We start from the raw sequence: 22,207 nt of genomic DNA on the forward strand, positions 1-22,207 counted from the left end.
GACTCAGAGTCCGACAGCATCAGAGGGGCAGGAAATCAGTTGTGATAAAGGGCTCATTTACAGCCTGGTGGTGGGTAATTTGTGTGTGTGATTTATTTCAGGCTACCAGTGCATTAGCGGGGCTGTTAGAGGAAGATGAGACGTCTTCAGACAGCCGTATCCTGGATGACGCCTGGCGTGGGGCAGAGGCCTATCATTTCTTCCTGCTTGCGCAGAGACAGCTGTATGATGGCAAGGTGGACGCAGCCATGAGGACAGGTGACGCATTAAAACACAATGAGTTGTGATAGCTTATCCACACTTAATGTTTACATTATTTAGTGACTTTGGGGCGCAATCTGTTGAGGTTTGTCAACTGGAAACCTAATGTTAACCCTCTGAGGTCGACAAACGCGCCGGCGCGTTTTGCTGGATTTTCTCCACATTGTAGCACTATAAACTTAAATTTCTCCGTCATTTATGGTCATACAGAAAAAATAAATATAAAAAAAGAATCTGTGGTATTTCTACTTTTGTATGTGTCCACTTCCAATCTAATCAAAACATTGTGCTTTTGTAAAATAAAGAAAATAAACAGTGTGTGCGTTCTGCCTCTCCGTCGCGGTGAACTTTTTTTTCTTGAGCACGTCTATAAACTGAAACAAAACTCAGCGAATACTTGTCACACATTTATGAGCCATACACCTTTATAAACATTTAAGTGTGTACTTTTAAATGATCGGATTCAAAACGAAAACAAATATTCTCTGTTTAAGTAATTTGTATAAAACCAACAAGATTTCCAGCTTCTCAAACGCTTCCTAATTATTTTTAATTCGGCCACGCCCACTCGCGCAAAAGATATTCACATGCAAATCTCCACATGGAACGCGATCGCCCTCATTACCTCAACAACAAAACACTTCACTTCACTTTTCGTCGAGTTTGAAAGACGTGCCTGAGCTTACATTGGATTTACATCAGAAGAAGAAGAACGATATTTGAAGACAAGAAAGATAAGGTAAGTAATTCTTACATATTAGTTTACTATTGTTGCATAAATTTCACATTGCAGTTGAACTGTTGCTAGATATATGGTGAATATTATAATATTTAGACCCGTGTTTACTGTTACTGTGTTTGTGGATATCTGCTCAAACGTAGATAGGCTATGTATATGGTAGGCCTAACCATAATGTTTTATATTTGATCGCAATCGCGTTTTAATGTATCATATTTTTGATCGCGATCGCGTTTTAATGTATCATATTTTTGATCGCGATCGCGTTTGAATGTATCATATTTTGGAAAAGCAAAACGCTCCAAACGGCTTCATGTTTTAACTATTATCTCATTTCATATCATCATAACGAATGGAAACATTTGAAGTAACATGATAATCAATATATTTTTCTCTAGCTTAGTTGTTACTGAAATCTTTTTGAAAATACATATAGGCTGCTATATTGTTATTATTTTATACAGCACTGCGCATAGCCTATACCTACAAGGCACAACAAACCTGGTGTTCATTATATATTGTTGGAAACATTTGTGTGAGTGTGTGTGTGTATTCTGTGAATTTTAAAAAGCAATTTTAGCAAGAAAAATCCAAAATGTATTCCCAAAATCGTGCAGGCCTTTCTCTTGATATCAGTATGTTCACTTTTTTTTTTTTTTCAGGGCCCAGATGCCACTGAGTCCTGCTGCCTTCAACATTCACAGTACATGTCTCTGTACATGAACATGGTAAAGTGAAAATCAAACACCTTAGAAAATGAAAGGTATGTACAATGTTTTTAGGAATGGCTCAAAGGTCTCTTTCTTCAATAAGTGCTTTTTTGTTGTGTATCTTTGGATTATGTTGTGTTGTAAATAAATCCAAACAATTTTAAAAGCCATTCTTTTTTAAATCTCCTCATTCTTTGTGCAAGGTTGGTCAGAATGATGGGCCCTGATAAGCTCCTAATAGGGCCATTAGGGAGGTTCTTTGTCTTTCTCAGGTGTGGAAAGCTTTCATATTAATGAGGTGATCCGCCCCTTCGCATATTGCTTTCTAACACAAAACACGTCGTAAAATTTTTAAATCAATATATTGTCTTCTCTGAATGAGCAGTCAGGGTGATTCTCACATAGTTTTAGAGCAAATATTCTAGGCTACGTGATACAATTTTCAAAAGTCTTGTGAAGAAATAATCAGTATGGGTTTCATGACCTTATTTCAGTGAGAATTTATTTTTGTATTTTCACAAACCACGCATAAATGTCATTATCTCAAAACTACAAACTTTTACATACATGCTGCTGATATATTATTGTAGCAGAGTTTGTGCTGAATACAGTGTAATTAGACTTTAGCCATGAAAATGTCACAAGTAACAGAAATAACCACAAATGTCAGAGCATGTCAGAACACCTCCAGGGCCCAGAAAACAGCTCAGACCTCAGAGGGTTAACTCACTTTAAAACACTGGGGCTGTGTCCGAAATAGCCCCCTATACCCTTAAATAGGACACTATTTGATGGGAAAGGCATTTGTAGTGGTATCCAAACCCATCGTGGACATTATAGAGTGCACTCATTCAATCCCACAATGCACCGCAATAACGAGTGTACAACTGAGGTACACTCATCAGAGATGATAGAGAATACCCATAATGCACCGTGAGGGTCGTGCTGAATTAATTCCCGCGTCTCACCAGAAGATGGAGCTCGCCGCTTAATCATCCATCCATCTATTTTCCAAACTGCTGGTCCAATGTGGGTACAGCGTAATATCATACAGGTATAAATTCCTTTTTAATTGATTATTAAATTGTTTAATTAAGGTTTATGCATGCTAGAGTTCAAGATAAATCTTACTACTGGAGCTGCCGGTTTGCTAAGTTTCAAATGATTATTAAACAATAAGCACAAACTATGCAAAAGAGGCAGCCCTTCCAGCGCACTCAGTGTCCGAATTCACTCACTCGTTTTCCTTCACTCCTTCAGCTGGACTATAATTAGTGGAGTAATGTAGGGTATAGTGGGTGATTTTGAACACAGCTTAAGGCTCTGTCATGGAAATTAGGCCTTGTCCACACGGACACGGGTATTTTTATAACCGTGACTTTTTTTACGCGGTTCGGCCGTTCGTCCACACGGAAACGCAGTATCAGGTCACTGAAACCGAACATTTTTGAAAACCCCTGCCAGGGTAAGGATTTTCAGAAACGCCAGTTGCAGTGTTGTCGTATAGTACAGTAAAACCGGGGTTTTTGCTTCTGATTCAGGCTTCTGATTGGCCAACGTGGCTTTATGATTAGGGTTATATCGCCGTCTGCTGGTGTGGCATGCTCTTGACAGCGCTTGATAGCGTGTTTTTGCGTTTTCATGTAGGCGATTTCTTTTAAACCGAGCATGTGTGGACGGGATTTTTTTTAACGCAGGAGGAAAAACTCGTAAAAATACCTGTGTCCGTGTGGACTAGGCCTTAGCATGTATAAACCTTAATTAAACAAACTGATAGTCAATTACAAAGGAATTTATACCTGTATGATAATACAGTACCTGTATACCTGGCTAATCAATTAACCCTCACTGCATGCTGCTCTTGCTGTTTGGCTTGCATCTCCTTGCTGTTGCTGCTGCCCATGTCTCCTTGCCGCATGGTCCTCTACAGGCTTTCTGCTTGGCCTTACTGGTAATCTATGGTACGCTTATTGCTGCTTCACCTGGCTTCGACTGTCATCTGCCAAGCAAATTGCACTCCAATTTAAGCAGCAACTCTATAGTGCCGAAAATGACTCTTTTTTTTGTTGAGTTTTGTTTTGCTCTGGGGACACGGGCATATGAATGTCTTTGATGAAACCTCTTTAGTGAAGGCTTGGGGTCCCTCATTTGTTCCCAGTATGACTTGCTCCAGGCCAGAGCTACCTGTGCAAAAACTACAGCCCCTCTATAGTGTTCCTTCTGAATCCCTTCTCCGCTCTTTGTGCCTTGCTGTTATGAAAAGCTTCACTGTATTATCTGACAATGATCTCATGTTGTTTTTTAACTCATTACACACTAAAAATTCTGTGAGCCGTGGTGCAACTATGAAACAGAGATGTTTGATTATTATGTTGTTAATTATCTGTGGTGATGTGCAACCAAATCCTGGCCCAGTTGATATTGACTCTAAGATCTGCAATACTCCGGCTGATTTCAAAAACAGGTCTGGGTTGGGTATTATTCATTTGAATATGCGAAGTATGCTCCCTAAGATTGATTCTTTACGTATTTGGGCAAAATCCACCGATGCAGATATTATAATTCTTTCAGAAACATGGCTCTCTAAATCAGTCACAGACAAAGACATTGCTGTCAGTGGATACAATGTCTTTAGAACTGACCGGCCTCATAAGGCCGGTGGCGTGGCTATATATGTAAAGAGCAAGTTCATTGCCAATGTAGTTTTGTCTATATCTGTGAGTAAACAACTTGAATTTCTGGCCCTAAATGTTGAGGTGTATAAAGGCATGACTGTCACTGTTGTTGGAAGCTACAGACCACCCTCTGCTGTTGCTGACACCCTTCAGACGCTGTCTCAGCTTTTATCACAGCTGCAGTACAGTGAGATTGTCCTGGCAGGGGATATGAACTGGGACTGGTTCAAACCTGCTTCAGACGGATTGAAGGGTCTTTGCAGTGAATTAAATCTTACACAATTAATTGAGTCTCCTACTCGCCCAAATCCAAAACACCCAGAGAAATCTACTCTAATTGATTTGCTATTGACAAATGCTCCCCATAAATTTTCTGAAATTGGTGTGTTTGCTAATGACATCAGTGATCATTGTACGATTGCTGCAATTAGAAATGCCAAAATCCCAAAATCCAGGCCTCGACACATTGAAAAACGTGATATGAAACATTTCTCCTTACAAGGTTTTACACATGATTTATTTTATTTTAATTGGGACAGCATTAGGCTTATTGATGATGTTGAAATAGCCTGGAAATACTTTCATGATGGATTTTTGCAACTTATTAACAAACATGCTCCTTTGCGTAAGTTTAGAGTCAAGGGTCGAGACAACCCTTGGTTTTCGACGGAGCTTAGCAAACTTCTTCATGAGAGGGATGTGGCTTGGGCAAAGGCTAGGAAATCAAAGGTGGAGGCCGATAGGATTAATTTCAGACGACTACGAAACCAGTTTACAGCAGCTGTTCGACATGCCAAATCTGAATACTATCTAGCTGCTACTACAGACAATCTAAATAATCCTAGGACTTTTTGGAAGTCTATCAAGTCAATTTCTTTAACTAAATCTCGAAATGAACTGCCTCCCCATATCATTAGGGACAATATTACTATCTCGGAAAGATCAGCGATGCTAGAATGTTTTAATGAACACTTTGTTGCATCTGGTTTTTTGTTTGACCAATCTCCACCTCCAAAACCCTCCCCTTCTGATGGTAATGCTGCTGGAAGATGTTGTGTTGGCCAGCCTTTTTCTTTTACCTTTGCCCCGTTTTCACTCAATGATGTACATAATGCCCTAACGTCACTGGACATCAAAGCCTGCTGGCCCAGATTGCTTAGAGCCATATTTTTTAAAAATCGCTGCAGATTTTATTGCTAAACCGCTCATGTATATTTTTAATTTGTCCTTGGCTCAGAATGTTATGCCATCAATCTGGAAATCTGCCCATGTCCTCCCCTTGTTAAAGGGAGGAGATCCTACTTTGCTAAACAACTATAGGCCTATCTCCAACCTGTCTGTGCTGTCAAAGGTCTTAGAACGACTAGTAAGTGAACAACTGAAAGAATTCCTGAGTGTTAATAATATTCTCTCAGAGTTTCAGTCGGGTTTCCGAAAGGAACATAGTACTATCTCTGCTTCACTGAAGGTTGTGAATGACATCATTGAGGCACTGGACAGCAAAAAGATGTGTGCCGCTCTTTTCATCGATCTTTCTAAAGCTTTTGATACGGTGAACCATTGTATTTTAAAACAGAGACTGCTCAACATTGGTCTTTCTGAGAAGGCAGCTGGTTGGTTTGAAAATTATCTTTCAGATAGGACTCAGTGCGTCACCTTTGACGGTGTATCTTCAAGTTTCTTACAAGTTGTATCAGGGGTTCCACAGGGATCGGTGCTGGGCCCACTTTTATTTACCATTTATGTAAATGACCTTGGTTCAAATGTCCACAATGCTCTGTTTCATTTTTATGCTGACGACACAATCATTTACACCTGTGGAGAAACCCTTCACCAGACCTTTCAGTACCTGCAGGATGCCTTTGACACTGTACAATCTCGGCTATCTGATTTGAAGCTTGTGTTGAATGCAAGTAAAACCAAGACGGTTCTGTTCTCAAATTACAGGAACTCCACAGTTATCCCTCCAAACATTGTTACCTTGCAGGGAAATCTAATAGAGCGTGTGGCTGAGTACAAGTACTTAGGGCTTTTACTTGACGACCATTTGACTTTTAAGGCTCATATCCTAAATTTAGCCTGGAAACTTAGGTTAAAGCTAGGGTTCTATTTTAGGAATAGGGCCTGTTTTTCTCTTGCAACAAGAAAGAAATTGGTCGAGGCTACCTTCCTGTCTCTTATGGACTATGGTGATTTTTTATATATGCACGCGCCTAATAAATATTTGCACCAACTGGATTCAGCTTATCACGGTGCACTGAGATTTATTACAGGGTGCAAACCCTTTACACATTGTTGCACTCTGTATAATCTAGTCCAGTGGCCCTCCCTTGCTCAGCGCAGGCTAACCCGTTGGCGATTGTTTATATATAAATCCATCATTGGGACATTGCCCCCTTATTTATGTAGGCTTATGTCCTTTAAGGCCAGCACTCGCTCTCTGCGGTCTAATGATAATCTCCACCTGGTTGTGCCTAGGGCTCGCACAGAGTTAGGGAAGCAAGCATTTAGAATTTCTGCCCCATCAGCGTGGAACCTGTTACAGAATGACTTAAAACTTGATAACTTGGTCTCCTTTGGTCAATTTAAGAGGCTAGTAAAGTACCGGGAAGCAGGCACAATGGGCACCTGTCCCTGCTTCCCAATTTAGGATAAGTCTATGGTGACAATGGGGGATGTCATGATGTTTTTTTTTTTTTTTTTTATGTTGGTCGATTCATTGTACTGTTAACGTATTATGTTTTGTATGTTCATTGTATTATTGTATTTTGTATTCTGTGTGTAACTTTTATGGCGGCCTTCTTGGCCAGGGCTCCTTCGTAAAAGAGACTTGTTCTTAAAGGATTTCCCTGGTTAAATAAGGGTTAAATAAAAAAATAAAAAAAATACGCTGTAGACGGGCTACATCAGCAGAAGTCACTGGGTGACACTCCTGTCAGCTAAGAACAGGAAAAACTGAGGCTACAATTCACACAGGCTCAACTAAACTTAAACAATAGAAGATTGGAAAAATGTTGCCTGGTCTCAATTTCTGCTGCAACATTCAGATGGTAGGGTCAGAATTTGGCATAAACAACATGAAAGCATTGATCCATCCCATCTTGGGTCATCGGTTCAGGCGTCGTGTAATGGTAAGAGGGATATTTTATTGGCACACTTTTGGGCCCTGAGTAATGTTATTAAGTGTCCATCCCTTTATGACCACAGTGAATCTTCTGATGGCTACTTCCAGCAGGATAACGTCCCGTCACAAAGCTCAAATCATCTCAAACTGGTTTCTTGAACATGACAAATACATGTTCAAATTCTCAAATGGCCTCCAGAGTCACCAGATCTCAATCCAGTAGAGCATCTTTGGTATGTGGTGCAACTGGAGATTCACATCATGGATGTGTAGCAGACAAATCTGCAGCATCTCATGATGCTATCAAGTCAATGTGGACCAATTCTCTGAGAAATGTTTCCAGCACCTTGTTGAATCAATGCCACAAAGAATTAAGGCAGTTCTGAAGGCAAAAGTGGGTCCAACCTGGTACTAGCCAGGCGTAAAGTGGCCGGTGCGTGTGTGTTTGTAATATGTAAATCACTCACTCCTCATTTTGCAATCCAATTTGAATATAACACAAACAAATAGCTGTGAAACATAGTCTTTAGTCTTATGTATATGAACAAATTCATTATCCCCTCCTACACTTTCTCCCTGTTTATATCAGACCACAGTAATGATGTCCATATGAATATTCTGAGGATTGTAAATCTGTGTCTGTAAATGTGTGCGTGAATGCATGCAGGGTATGTCTGGCCTCGTCTGCGCACATAAAGTGTTAAATCGCTCACCTGAACAGAGAAAACAAACTCAAAGTGAAGTCTTTACAGCGTTCAGTCCACACATACACTCTTACAAAAGATGTTTGCTTACATGAAAGTCTAGACAAAATGTGTAAACCACAGATGGAAAAGGTGCTTGTGTGTGTTGTGGGTTAATGTTTTTGTCTTTCAGTTAGCTGTGCTTTCATTGCATACTTCTATTAAAGTCTTTAAAATTATCTATTAAAAATTATTTAAGTTAGGGATGCACTGCTATTAAAATTCTGATAATAACTATTGTTAAACTAATATTTTTTTTGTTATGACAGATTACCAATAAATTACCAATTTTAAAATATACAATTTTGCCTAAATAAATTAAATAAAGCACTAAAACCTATTTATGAATTGCGAAAGTGAATTTAGGCATCACAGCATTATAATGTACATTATAAAAAATGTATATTCACCATGAGATTTAATATAAATCGTATTTGAAAGTGTTATTAAATTATTCTCCTTTTAGTGAGCATTAGCGGGTGGCGGCGGCAGCAATATCCCTTATTAAAATCTTTTGTTCCTCAAGTGTACAGCAATTCAATAATTACTTTATTCTTAATTTCTAGCTCTCCATCTCCGTGATTATGAGGATATTATCCCTGCTGTGGAGATTTACTCTCTGCTAGCCATCTGCTCATCTGCTAACTGTGCGTTTGGTACGTGTTCACGGGCCTTTATTAAGCTGGAATCTCTGGAAACACTGACTCCAGATCAGAGGCAGCTTTATGAAGACCTGGCGCTGGAGATCTTCACCAAACACAGCCCTAGAGACACCCGGCAAAGCCAGCAAGACAGCCTCACTGACGGGTAAGCCAGGAACGCAATGGCCAGATGTACTATATAACCTCACTAAGCACACAACCGCAGAATAATTGAGGCGGATCCTTTGTTATGGCTTGTTTACGGAGATGTGAGGTCACAGTGACGCAAGTGTAAAATAGTGTGGCGTAAGGGTCAGCGTGTATGACTTAGGCGTATCACTGCAGTGTGCCGGATAACTGGAAGTTTCCAGACATTTCAGATTATTACATCAGCACAGTTCTCCCTAAGAACTGTAGTAAAACAGTGGGAAGATTATTACACAACTGTTCAAAAGTTTGGAATCAGTGTTTTTTTTAAATGTTTTTGAAAAAAGTCTCTTATGCTCATCATGGCTGCATTTATTTGATTAAAAATACAGTAAAAACATTTATATCTTGAAATATTATTGCAATTTTAAAAATACTTTAATATTTTAAATGTAATTTATTGCTGTGATGGCAAAGCTGAATTTTCAGCATCGTTACTCCAGTCTTCAGTGTCACATGATCCTTCAGAAATCATTCTAATATGCTGATTTGATGCTCAAGTAACATTTCTTCTTATCATCAATGTTATCAAAATATTTTTGTGGAAACAGAGATTCAGAAGAACCTAAACCTTTTTTTTTTTTTTTTTTGCACAAATATAAAAGTCTTTACTGTCACTTTACTGGTGATTTAATGCATCCTTGCTTTTTTCAAAAACAAAAAATCTACTTACCCCAAACTTTACTTTAGTAGTTTTTTTCCCTCACTGAAGCTGTCCGTTAGTATTCTTTGCAAAGCCCCGAAGTGACACATACACATCACACATTTACAGGGTAAAATTATTCCATGAATTGACTGATTTCAATGCATTAGATTTGTTTATGCTCGCAAAGTTCTCCTGCTTCGACCTATTTTGGCCTAATGTGATGAGAATACAAATAAAAAAGCTCATTCACTCCGAGGACGATAACTATAATGATAACGATAAAGATATAGTTCCAAAATCATTCTAAATATAAAAGAATAGCAGAGTCCATACCACAACTATAAAGATAACAGCACAGAGAAACAATATTGTTGGAATTACTTTCAGAGCTATGATGAACGATAAAAGCATTGACAGCCAGAATCCGTTCTGCTTTAAAGAGCTCAAGCGTTTAAAGCGGCATAAAATAAAACTGCAGTGCGTGCTTAATAAACAGAACAATATCGTCCGCTGGTGTGGATGCTAATGCCATTATAGTTTGCAGTTATCTTTATAGTGATCATTCTTGGTGTGAAAGGGCCTCAGCTCAAAACATAAATGTAAAGCAGCAAATTAACTGTTCCAGTTATGTTAATAAAACAGTGTTAAACTGCTTAAACAGGTTAGCAAGTGTGATGATGCATTCTGACTTGATGAGTAAACCTCTCTCTCTCTCTCTCTCTTTTTGTCTTTTATTCTATTACTTCCTGTTTTTTTTTCCTCAGGCCGGAGGGCAAGTCGCCCACCTGTATAGTGACAGGAAGAATAATATCTGAGTACCAGTTCTGGATGTGCAGTGTGTGCAAGCACTGTGCTTTGGAGCAGGAGGTCACACAACACAACTTCTGTCCTCTCTGTCACTCCCCAGTGGGATAAATTGTTCCTGTCGCCTTGCCAAGCTCAACTATTGCTTCATCAAATGTCAGTCTTTTTGATGCACTGTAGGATACAAACTCTGCCATAAGGTTAGAAAGCTTAAAATATGTCATTTGGATGCTCAAACAAATTAACATTTATATTTGTACATTGAATCTCTTTTTTGTGTCTTTTCATATATTTATGTATGTAATTACATTATTTTCACTATAAATAATATTATACACAATTTTTACTAAAAAAATACTTATGTAAATCGTCACATTCAACTCAATTTGACAATTTATATAAGAGTGAGTTTTAATTCTAAAAGTTACGAATGTATCATCTGGCTAATATGATACTGCATGTAAATATGAGGGTTTTTTTTAGTAAAGAAATGAAAAAAAATTAAACTGAGTGCCTCCTGTTATTTTAGCATTAACAGGTAAATTGTTCTAATGTTTGATTAATCTAAAATAAATTTACAAAAACATCTCAAACTTTCATGTTCACTTGTGTCTGTTCTGATTCGAATTGAGAATTTGCATCTTTAATATTACACATCTGTCTGTTGAAACTTTTACCTTGCTGAATTCGTAAACGCTTACTACTCTTACTTATTTTAAAATATCCTTCTATGGCAGAAATAGTAAGAGTTGAATGCAAGTATGCGGTTTTGAATTAAGCACTAATTCCTACCTGTTCTTCATCTCGTCGTATGTCACGCAATGCTGCCCTCTACAGTCAGTCCCGAGTTACGACGCTTCTGAGTTTTGGCGCAGAACACAAGTAACGACGTTGTAATTTATCGGACAATACTAGTTTATTTTCCTTTCTTACTTGAGTTACCTAATTGGTGGTAGTGAGATATTTAAAAATGCATGTTTTAAAGAGCAATACTAAAGAGTCGTCTGCATGTACTCGTGCCGGCCTCTAGAGGGCATCATCTGTCAATTCTTCTGTGCACGTGCGACAGGTGCTGTGAGAGGGAGAACATAACCTGCTTCAGAGGGAAGTGAACGTGTTGACGAATCACGCGCTGCTTACATGGTCTAATTACTTGACACTCCTTAAACTAATTGCAATTTGACTATGATCTATTTGTGTTGAAATTATTTCTAAATCTCATTACACACTTGATGCTTATCAAAACAGCTAAATGACAATTGATTCCTTCCCCTCAAACTTTTCAGAATAGCTTTTCTTGACTTTTCTTCTAACGGACCTCTATTGTCTTTTTCCTTAAACTCGAGGGATCGTTAATCTCAGTCTTTCATTAGTTTTCTAATCCTTTAGCTGCCCTTCACGGGTGGTCGAAGTATCTGTCTCTGTAGCCTTGCTTTCATCCCTCTGTTCTCCCATTATTTTTCACTCTTATCATTGTCCCTCCCGTTTCACCTCTAATGCATAAGGGGAAAAGCCGCACCGTGGAGCTTGAGAGGCGCGTCCTCAAACGCAAAGCGCAAGCGCGCTGCGCGCACTAGTTGCCACGGGCCAGTGACGCACGGACGCGCAGCTGCCCCGAGGCACCTCGAGTGCATTAGTGGCACACTATGTGCCAACTGTCCCACCCGACACAGTCCGCTGCGGGACATGGGGCAAATACTGCGTACGAGCGCACACCGGACACAGCTTGACCAAGGAAGGCGCTGGAGGATGGCAATATCCACACCAAACGTCTTTGCAGTCCACTGATACCATCAGAAAATAAAGAAAAGAGGTAAAATGTGATGTTTGCTTCACTGTAGTTTGGCTTACGCAGTGTTGTTTTTAAACTTGGTGCTGGAGTTCGAACGACTTCTACATCGTGCTGTTAAGAAACTTCTTAACAATTATCCATATATGTCAGTCAGAAATTTGGTGTTGTACCCAAATTTAACAGTTAAATGTTTTTAGTTCTAGTGTGTGAATTCTGTTTTTCTGTTGCAACCAAATATTCTTTACGTTTTATGTAGTGCAAATTGAAATTATTACTATACACATGTGAGGTTCAAAAGTCTGAACCAACTTGAAAATCTAGAGTTCAAATCATTTAAAATTAGGAATAAAATGTAAAATAAATAAATAAAACAATGAAATGTTATGACATTAAAAGAAGAAGAAATATTGAATTGTCTGCTTTTATGTCATCAAGTATTTGTGACATTAATCATGTCAGTATTTGTACAAAGGGTCAGAAGTTCTTGTGGAGCTCATGCAGAGCAAGTGCTGCTGTCAATAAAGCAGAAGAGTGACAAACCAAATACTTTTTGAAAAACAAAGATACTTTTTGTCATTTGTCGCTAAAATTAGTTTGCTGCTGTTTTTCAAAAAAAAAAAAGGAAAAAATAATTATAAATAAAAAAAAAAATAATAAAAAAAAAAAATTGCTAGTGGTTTTTGGTATCACATTAAAATATACCATATACTGTAAATGTTTCATACTATCAAAATAAGAATTTCCATTTTACAAACCTTACAAAAGCACTGCATGTCGGGACGATCAAGCATTCACTGAATGTCCTGAATTTCTGACGTGATTTTACTGAAGTGCCTAGCAGTATTGCTAGGAGAAAAAGTCAGTGTTAGTGTTAAAATGCTCATAATGATCACTGAGGATTTGTTTACGACACTGTAGAGAATCAATATCCATTAGCAGCTATTAAGGCTGATTTGGGCCCCAGAATGCTTTTATCCCATCACAGTTGTTACAGTGAGAAGCAGTCGGTCTGTCTCTCTGTCTGCGTGTCTGATTAAGTTTTTGTCTTGTCATACAGTTGGGTACAGTACAGTAAACTGGCGAGTAGTACTGAAGAAAAAAAAGTTTCTTCTTAAAGTGCTAATCAGACATTTCTTTTCCTCCACTATATAGGCATGGATCCATAGCTGATCACTCTTAGCCTCTCCAAACCTGCTGAGCCCAACAGTCCCACTTACTCCTTCATGTACTGGCATCCATCATGCTGTATGGGCAGGTCCTGCACCGCCGAGGGCCAGAGGAGAGCTTCATCAACCTTAACGTCGGCGGCTTTAAGCAGCAAGTGGAACGGGTGGTCCTCCAACGCTTCCCTCACACGCGGCTGGCCCGATTGCTCTACTGCAGCTCAGAGGCCGCTATTCTTCAGCTTTGCGACGACTACGCCGCGGCCGACCGCGAGTATTATTTCGATCGCAATCCATCTTTTTTCCGCTATGTGTTGAACTTCTACCATACTGGAAAGATCCACCTGATGGAACAATTGTGTGTGTTTAGTTTTAGCCAGGAGTTGGAATACTGGGGCATCAAGGAGCTTCACTTGGACACTTGCTGCAGCAACAGATTTCAAGAACAGAAAGAATGGGCAGGAGATCACGACTGGGGAAATGATGATGACCCGCCGAACCAGCTGCAGGACAGCTTAGACTCGTCCATGGAGGAGCTATCAGGATATGACAAAGACCTGGAAAAGTTCGAGGGCACCTGGTGCTCTGAGAACCGCAAAGAACTCTGGCTGCGACTGGAAAACCCTGGATATTCGTGCTCTGCAAAAATAATAGCGGTGTTTTCACTGAGTGTGGTACTGATGAGTATTGCCGCCATGTGCGTTCATAGCATGCCTGAGTTCAACGAGAAGGACGATAATGAGAAAGAGGTGGAGGACCCAGTGTTGGCTGCGTTCGAGACCTTTTGTGTCCTCTGGTTCTCCATCGAGTTCATCCTACGATTAGCTGTCACGCCATGTTTGCGCAAATTCCTGTGCAATGCGCTAAACATCATTGACTTTGCCTCTATTGTTCCGTTTTACGCCACGCTGGCCTTCGAAACCGTTGATGCCGAGGAAAGCGCGGAGCTTGAGAACGTGGGAAGGGTCGTGCAGATCCTGCGCCTCATGCGAATCTTTCGCATCCTCAAACTGGCGAGGCATTCGGTTGGGTTGCGTTCGCTCGGGGCGACTCTCCGTCACAGCTACAACGAGGTCGGACTCCTCATCCTCTTTCTCTCTGTGGGAATCTCTATTTTCTCAGTGCTAATTTATTTTGTGGAGAAAGAGGACGAGGAGTCGGAAATACAGACCATACCGGTGGGCTGGTGGTGGGCGACAATCAGCATGACCACGGTGGGATATGGCGACACGTATCCTGTCACGCTGGCTGGGAAACTTGTCGCCACCTTGTGCATCATCTGTGGCCTGCTTGTAGTCGCCCTTCCTATCTCCATCATCTTCAACAAGTTCTCCAAGTACTATCAGAGACAGAAAGCCCTGGTGGAGTCCGACCAGCTCCAGTCAGAGGATGAAAAACAGCCACATCTCAGCATGCCTTTTCTCCATATAGGAGACCTCTACGGCCAAAAGATTAATTCTCTGGCAGACAGCGCATCCTCCAAGAGTAGCGTTGGGAGCGAGGGAGACGCCACTGATGCTTCCAGTATTCAAGATGTTGAATTCGTCTGCCCTGATAGGATGCCACAGGCCAACAAAGTAACATAAACGGCAATATGCACAACCTCAAATGAATGGAGCAAGAAGAAACGTAGGGCATTTTCACACATATAGATTGTTTGTTTTGTTCCGAAACAGGGACTTAATTTGTTACAATGTTGCATTTTCTTCTTGGTTCGGTTTGCTTTCACAAGGCAACATTTGAAGCGTAACAAAATTTGTTCGCGCAAGTCACATGCGAGTAAAACTGTCCTCTTATTGGTCAGCGTTTCCTCTGCGTCATCCACGTCACGTGACACCCCCCCCCCCACCACCACCACAGTTCAGCAGAAACTCCACCCTGCAAATGATTCTAAAGATTTAATTGGTCATGTCAATCACTGTACAGATTGCCTACACCAAACACTGATCCCTAAACCTACCCGTCACTGTAACTTCAAACAATGAAATTAGCAGCTGGGCGGGATTTCCACTGAACTGGTTTGGGGAAAAAAATGATGCGTGTCATCCATCAAGATAATTGAGAAGTTCACTCCATGAGCTTATTGTAGCTATATTTGTAACTGACGAGACACACGCAAACACTGTACGAATGTAGCCGTCATTGCCGCTGTTAAATTATATACTACATTTGTATTAATACTGCAGAAAATTCAAACGCGCTCTCTCTGGATCTCCCAGCGTTGTCTAGAGGTTAACTGTGTCAAGACACAGTGACACACAAACACTAAATGAATGTTATAATACAACTAGAGCAGGAATCAAGGGACAGCATTCTCGCACGGAGAAGCGCATTCACACAACATTTTAAGAGGAACAGGTGCTCTTTTGGTCTTCAACTGCAATAACTAATGTCCTCACTCACAGAATCAGACACTACTGCTATTTATATAGCATTGGTCCGTTAAGTCGGATTGCTTTCACACCTCAAGCGAACCGCCCCAGAGTTCGCAATCGTTTTCAATCGGGCCGAGACCACCTCGTTCAGGCTGTCTCGGAGCGCTGGTTTTGGTGCGGATCAGAGTGCGATTGCCGTGTTCACATATGCCTAAATGAACGGAACCAAGGGAGAAAACGCACCCGGTTCCGAAACAAACACTCAGGTGCGAAAGCACCCTTGCTCTGACAGATCTGCACCATGTCAAGAAGAACTCTAAGACTCAAGGCTCTCATTTCTTACTGGGTAACTCCAGGACCTTCTATCAACAGCACTTTTTCTCTTTAGTTCTCAGGGTGAAAACTTCTCAAGCTTTCAATTATTTATGGATCAGAACCTGTAATGGAAGCTATCTTAAAGGACAAGTTTGATATTTTACACTTAAAGCCCTGTTTACAGATCGTTTCTGATGAAATAGAACGGTTAAGAATAAAATTTGAACACATGCTGCTGTCCCAAGAATTTTAGGTTTCTTTCGCTTTCCCCCCCACCTCCAGAATGGCTGCATATGTGCACTGGAACAATACTTCTTAAAACGCATTAAACTTTCGTTTACAAAGACGTGAAACTCACCGAGTGGTCAGGGGTGTTCACTGATATGCTCACACAAAAATCGCTGCAAAAGATGCTTTCCAACAGCTTTGTAAAACTGTGGACCTATTTTTCCAAACACCTCACACCCGTACATTCTTCCATTGAGAGCTTGAATAATAGACACTCCTACAGAAAGAATACAAACAACCCCACTTCCGGCGGAGTAATACCGTACCTCACAGCACATCCAATACAAGTCAATGGAGTTGGACAAAACCTACGATAAAACCGGTTGGAAAGCATATTTTGCAGAGATTTTTGTGTGAGCATATCAGTGAACACCCCTGACCACTCGGTGAGTTTCACGTCTTTGTAAACGGAAGTTTAATGCGTTTTAGGAAGGATTGTTCCAGTGCACATATGCAGCCATTCTGGAGGTGGGGGGGAAGCGAAAGAAACCTAAAATTCTCGGGACAGCAGCATGTGTCCAAATTTTAATCTTAACCGTTCCATTTCATCAGAAACGATCTGTAAACAGGGCTTTAAGTGTAAAATACCGAACTTGTCCTTTATCAACATCTCAGTGGTAACAGTAACATTGATGCTCTATATACCCAATTAATAGCACTGACAGGTGTTTTTTTATCCTTTGGGCAAGCTGTTCATTTAATTACAAGTCTTTTTGCAGTGCCTGTGGGAGAAGAACTATGCTTAAATGTTTTATAGGCAGTGACAGCATCTAAAATGCTGGACTTCAGATGGCATGTTGGTGTACACTATTCTCCCTTATGTGTCCATCAGAGAGGGAAGGGCGAATAGATTGCATGCATATTTCAACGAGAGAGGAGAGAAGAAAGCAGGGAAGAGATGTTACAGCTGAATAAAGTGTTGATGTAAAGCATATTTGAGTCCCTTTGCTTCATTCTGAAATCACTGCACGGATAGCTGAAAGATCTTAAAGGGATAGTTCACAGAAAAATGAAAATTGTTATTATTTACACTGCCTCATGTCGTAGTGCACTATTCTCTGAAGAATGAAAACAAACAGGGTACATTTTTTTTACATCACCATTCTTTAAAAATGTTCCCTCCATTGAAGTATTAATTCCAGAATGAAAAAACTGGAATTTGAGAACCTCTGCAAAATTGATTTCAGTGTTGAACCCTGATTTGTGAATGAATGTATAGAAATGTAACAAATTACAAATTCAGTGACTCAACTCAATGACTCAGGCCTGCATGAAAATTCTTCAAAATATCTTTTCCTTTATTCTTTTTCAAGTGCTTCTTCACAGTCGGGTTTCTCACATTATATTATGTCTATTTAGTATCAATAATCCCTTACGAGCATCAAGTTCACATATCCTCTGTCTTCTGCGCGGAGGGAACACGTTCTCTCTCTAATTTGCTGTCTCTCATTTTTTTAGGTGACTTATGTCAGTAGGCTGTATTAGCAGCAGGAAAAGAGGTCCAAATGTTAGGGCTGCCTGCCATGGGTGGATGTATTACTGCTGAAACGGCATACGTTTGGCAAGTGGCTTTAACTTGGATAGATCGGCCTCTGTTTGAGACATGCCCATTGATCAATGTGTCACGCTTGTGTGCTCAAGTGTTTAAGGGCAGACCTGAATGCCTCATGACTTACACGAATGGTGCAGCTGACCCTTTTCAGCTTCAGCAATTTTGGTGACATTTCAAGGGGACTATGAATATAAAAAAATCTCCTTTATTACACCTCTCATACAAATGCTTACAGTGATTGTACAATCAGAGTGCTTGAAAATGCTTGAGAGAAAGCTAGTTATTTGTTAGAATATAGAAGGAAACCGTTTAAAGAAATGATTTCCTTTCAGTAATTGATTATGTACTGTGGCAGGGTGGCTTCATTCCCTCCTCTTTGCTAGAAATATGAGTCACCACAAAGAGTCACATTTCTTGTTCAAAGCTTTGGTTTGGACAACTTGCACAAATCTGAGCATGCTGTTTGCAAAAATATATGCAATCACAGCACTGTCTTAATATGAGCTGGTGGTTTAGGATGTGGGTTTTAACACAGAGGAAAGCAAAATCCACAAACCAGTGATTTCCCACAGCACTTAAGCCTGAGGTACTTTAGAAGTGAAGTGTTCAATTTCTGCATCACTACTGGAACCAAACACAATTGAAATAACACATTTCCAACACTCCCCATCTTCTGTTTTTTGGAGAATGATTATTTATTTTTAAGCAATAGTTTTTGTCTTGTGCCAGAAATACACTACCATTCAAAAGTTTGGGGTTGGATTTTTTTTCTTCTTCAAATAAATTAATTTTATTCAGCAAAGGTACATTAAATTGATCCAAAGTGACAGTAAAGACTTCTACAATGTTACAAAAGATTCTATTTCAAATAAATGCTGTTCTTTTTAACTTTCTGGAAATATTGAAGAAAAATGTCATTTATAATTTAGTTTGATGAAAACAAGCTCAAAATGGACAATGACGTGGTTTGATTATTTGTGATATTCTTTCTAGACTTTTCTTCTTCAAAAAATAAATAAATAAATAAATAAAAAATGTTAGTGTATTGTTAATATCTAGCCGTACTATTTTGGTCCTTGTCATATTTTCATCTACAGTATGTTTTAATTCTTTTTAAAATCTTTTGTCATCATGATGTACATTTTTCATCTCGCCTTTATTTAATCAGAAAACCCTTCATCAATGAACAAGCCCAGACGCTTCTACACACTTTACCTTAGCTTAGCTTATGTTGCGGCTTGTAATAAACAATTGCATAACCGAATCAACTTTGTTTGTGAGGCCACATACAAATTTAATTTAGCAGTGTGATGCACATGTGATAGTCAACTTATTTGTTTGTTTGGGTGATGAACCAGCTTCTCAATAACAATTTCCCGTTAAACTACTTTTGAACAGAAGATTAGGCATGACTGCCGCATAAATCACCAGCCAAATGACAGTGTAACTGGTGAGTTTGAATGCATGACATCTTCAGCACTGAAGTCCTGCTTCAAACAATTTGCCACCTCCTCTACATGGGTCAGTACACATCCCATTTACCATCATACTGTCTCTCTCTCAATTTCTCCCACTGTTTCTTTCTGCCTCTCGCTTTCCCTTCTTTTCTCTCTTACCTCACACATAGGAAATTGGATGGAATCATCTATCAATGGCTCAAAATAGAGCAAAAAGGCTGTGAAAAGAAGTGACTGAAGCTTTGGATTAAATAGAGAGGTGATTTTTCTTTTCTTTGGGAAGTGTTGAGGTGCATCAATGTGAACCAGCCGACACTGACTCACTAACCATTTGGAGAGGTGATCTTGTCATTTTTACAATGATTCACACACACACAAAAATCATTATACATTTAGACAATGGTATGATTATAATGATCAAAAACACATATATAATTGATAGACCATATAAAAGATTCATTTTATTTGTATTGCACTGATAAACTAAACTGAACGATTCAATAATTCTGTGACATGACAAAATCAATACAGCTGCCCTGAAAGCGACACTCCCAATCTTCTTGTTGATTAATGCAATTGGTACAAAGACGGCGTTCCAACCCTCACTGAAGCTATAAGTACTTCAAGCTCACAGCAGTCCTGTTTCTCACAATCTGAAGATTGCCTGTCAGCTGTCAGATCACTTTACTAAACCCAAACCCATCTGTTCTGCAGGGCTGATATGGATGTTATAGATCTCTGGCTGGGTTGGTGTGATGTCGTGTTCAATCACCTGGAGTTCTGGAATTAAATTTCGAATGTTGAAGAGGTCACATGCTTGGCTAGTGTTCCATCTCCCGTTTTGGCCTTCAGCTGGGCGGTTCTACACTTCAATTCTCATCAACTGGAGGTCACCTTCTCACAACGTATGTATACATGTATTGATTTTCATTTCCTTGTTTGAATACTTCCAGAAATTATTCACTCAAAAATGATTCATCATCCTATAGCATCATTCAAATTCTGTCATTCTCTTTCTTCAGTCAAATACAAAACATTTGAAATACAAAACATTTGAGATATTCATACAATAAAAATGGATGGTTATTTATACATTCTATGCTGATTTGCTGAATTCAGGATTCTTTGATTAATACACATTTATTTGAAATGAAACTTTAAAATTACTTTTGATCAATTTAATGTGCCCTGTCTGTGCTGAATAAAAGTATTAATTTCTTTAAAAAAAAATCAATTGAACAGCAGTGTGTGTGTGTGTGTGTGAGTGTGCGTGTCTATATGTGAACATTAATTAATAAATAATAAAGGATTTTTTTTTACAAATGAATTATGAATATATTGCAAACAATCCCTAATAGTGTTTGTGTAGAGAAGGCAGATCTGCAGGTCATTAGGAGTTTAATGCTCACACTGTGCCTTTACTGCTGTTTCAGTGAAGGTGAGGAAGATGATGGCATCAGAATCCAATATTTGCTTTATCAGCAGCTTGTGCTTGTTTATCTGAGTCAAAGATCAGAGAACGGCCGATCACAGCCAAACATCACAATGTCAGCCAATATCTGATAAGAAGAACATGGCAGAGGACACAGCAAAGAATTTACCGACACAACCACCCAAAAGCTGTAGATGTGTGTATCAAATCAATGGCGTGCAGGACAGGAGTTCCTGAAGAGATCGACACTCTGAAAAGTGAGAACTGGGTAACTGAGCTAACTGTATATTGTTTTACAAAGTGAGAATTGGGAAACTTGTGTTTGTGAGGCAACAGGTTGCAGCCGTTCACACTTTAACTTTCAGTCTCCTTCAAAGAAAGATCCCGGAGTTTCCTTCATAACCTTCAGAGTAGGATTGTACGATGCGGAATGATGTTAAAGGGATAGTTCACTTTGAAATAAAATTTTGGTATGTTTTAGCTTACCTCAAGGGCATCCAAGATGTAGGTGTCTTTGTTTCCGCAGTAGTTTCAATTTTGATATTTTTAGGACAAACCGTTCTTGTCTGTCAGTCATATAATGCAGGTCGATAGTCACTGTCTCAAAACACAAGCACAGAGTGTAAGCTGAGGTAAGCTAAAACATACCAAAATTTTATTTCAAAGTGAACTATCCCTTAAGGTCTGGTCAGGAGAAAAGGAGAGAGGGAAAACCGGGCTATACTCCAGCAGATGGAGGTTAGGGTTCCCCAGTTTATTTAATTTCAAACAGGTAATGGGCTGTGAAATGAATACACAGTAAGCATTTTTCTTCAATGTGAAGGCCTTTTCATTCAACATATGGACACAGAAATGAGTATGTACGGTCTTCTCTTGCATCTGTCAGCATATGTGTGAGAGCGGTATTATTAATCACATTTAGTCTTTCAAACACTCACAGTACGGCCGGAAGGGTGCACATTACATGTCATGAGTTTGATATAATTCTGCTAGTATATGAGAATGTGAGTTAGGACAAAAGGTCATTGGTTCTCACGAATGTTAAGCTCACACACACACACCATCCCTTTGGGTTATATGCATATACAGTATGCATCTCACAACTCTCACTCTCTCTTTCCGTTGCCCTCCTCAGATCAATTCTCATTTAATTAGGGTCTGAAAGTTAACACTCACAACAATGAAGTGCACACACATGTGAAATGGTTACTGATGACTAACGCTTTCTCTTTCTTTACGGCCGCGTCACTTCTGCAGCTGCTGGCATTATTGCAGCCTGCACG

At 39.6% G+C, this 22,207-nt stretch overlaps 2 protein-coding genes across 2 annotated transcripts in view; both read left to right on the forward strand.

Annotated features, from left to right (window-relative positions):
- Positions 1-11,140, forward strand: part of wdr35 (WD repeat domain 35) — a 29,357-nt gene extending 18,217 nt beyond the window's left edge. Inside the window, exons 26-28 of the mRNA XM_081350583.1 lie at positions 102-258; positions 8,819-9,059; positions 10,511-11,140. Coding sequence (XP_081206709.1) covers positions 102-258; positions 8,819-9,059; positions 10,511-10,661 — 549 coding nt within the window. The 3' untranslated portion in view covers positions 10,662-11,140. The remainder of the gene's footprint in view (positions 1-101; positions 259-8,818; positions 9,060-10,510) is intronic.
- Positions 11,141-13,582: 2,442 nt separating this feature from the next.
- On the forward strand, positions 13,583-15,091 carry kcns3a (potassium voltage-gated channel, delayed-rectifier, subfamily S, member 3a; the record flags this gene model as incomplete). The annotated part of the gene is made up of 1 exon (XM_081351605.1): positions 13,583-15,091. One exon carries the CDS (start codon positions 13,583-13,585, stop codon positions 15,089-15,091), a length of 1,509 nt encoding a protein of 502 aa, XP_081207731.1.
- Between the last annotated feature and the right edge of the window lie 7,116 nt (positions 15,092-22,207).

The sequence above is a fragment of the Scardinius erythrophthalmus genome (genome assembly GCF_964197995.2).
Source record: "Scardinius erythrophthalmus genome assembly, chromosome: 21".
NCBI classification, from domain to species: Eukaryota; Metazoa; Chordata; class Actinopteri; order Cypriniformes; family Leuciscidae; genus Scardinius; species Scardinius erythrophthalmus.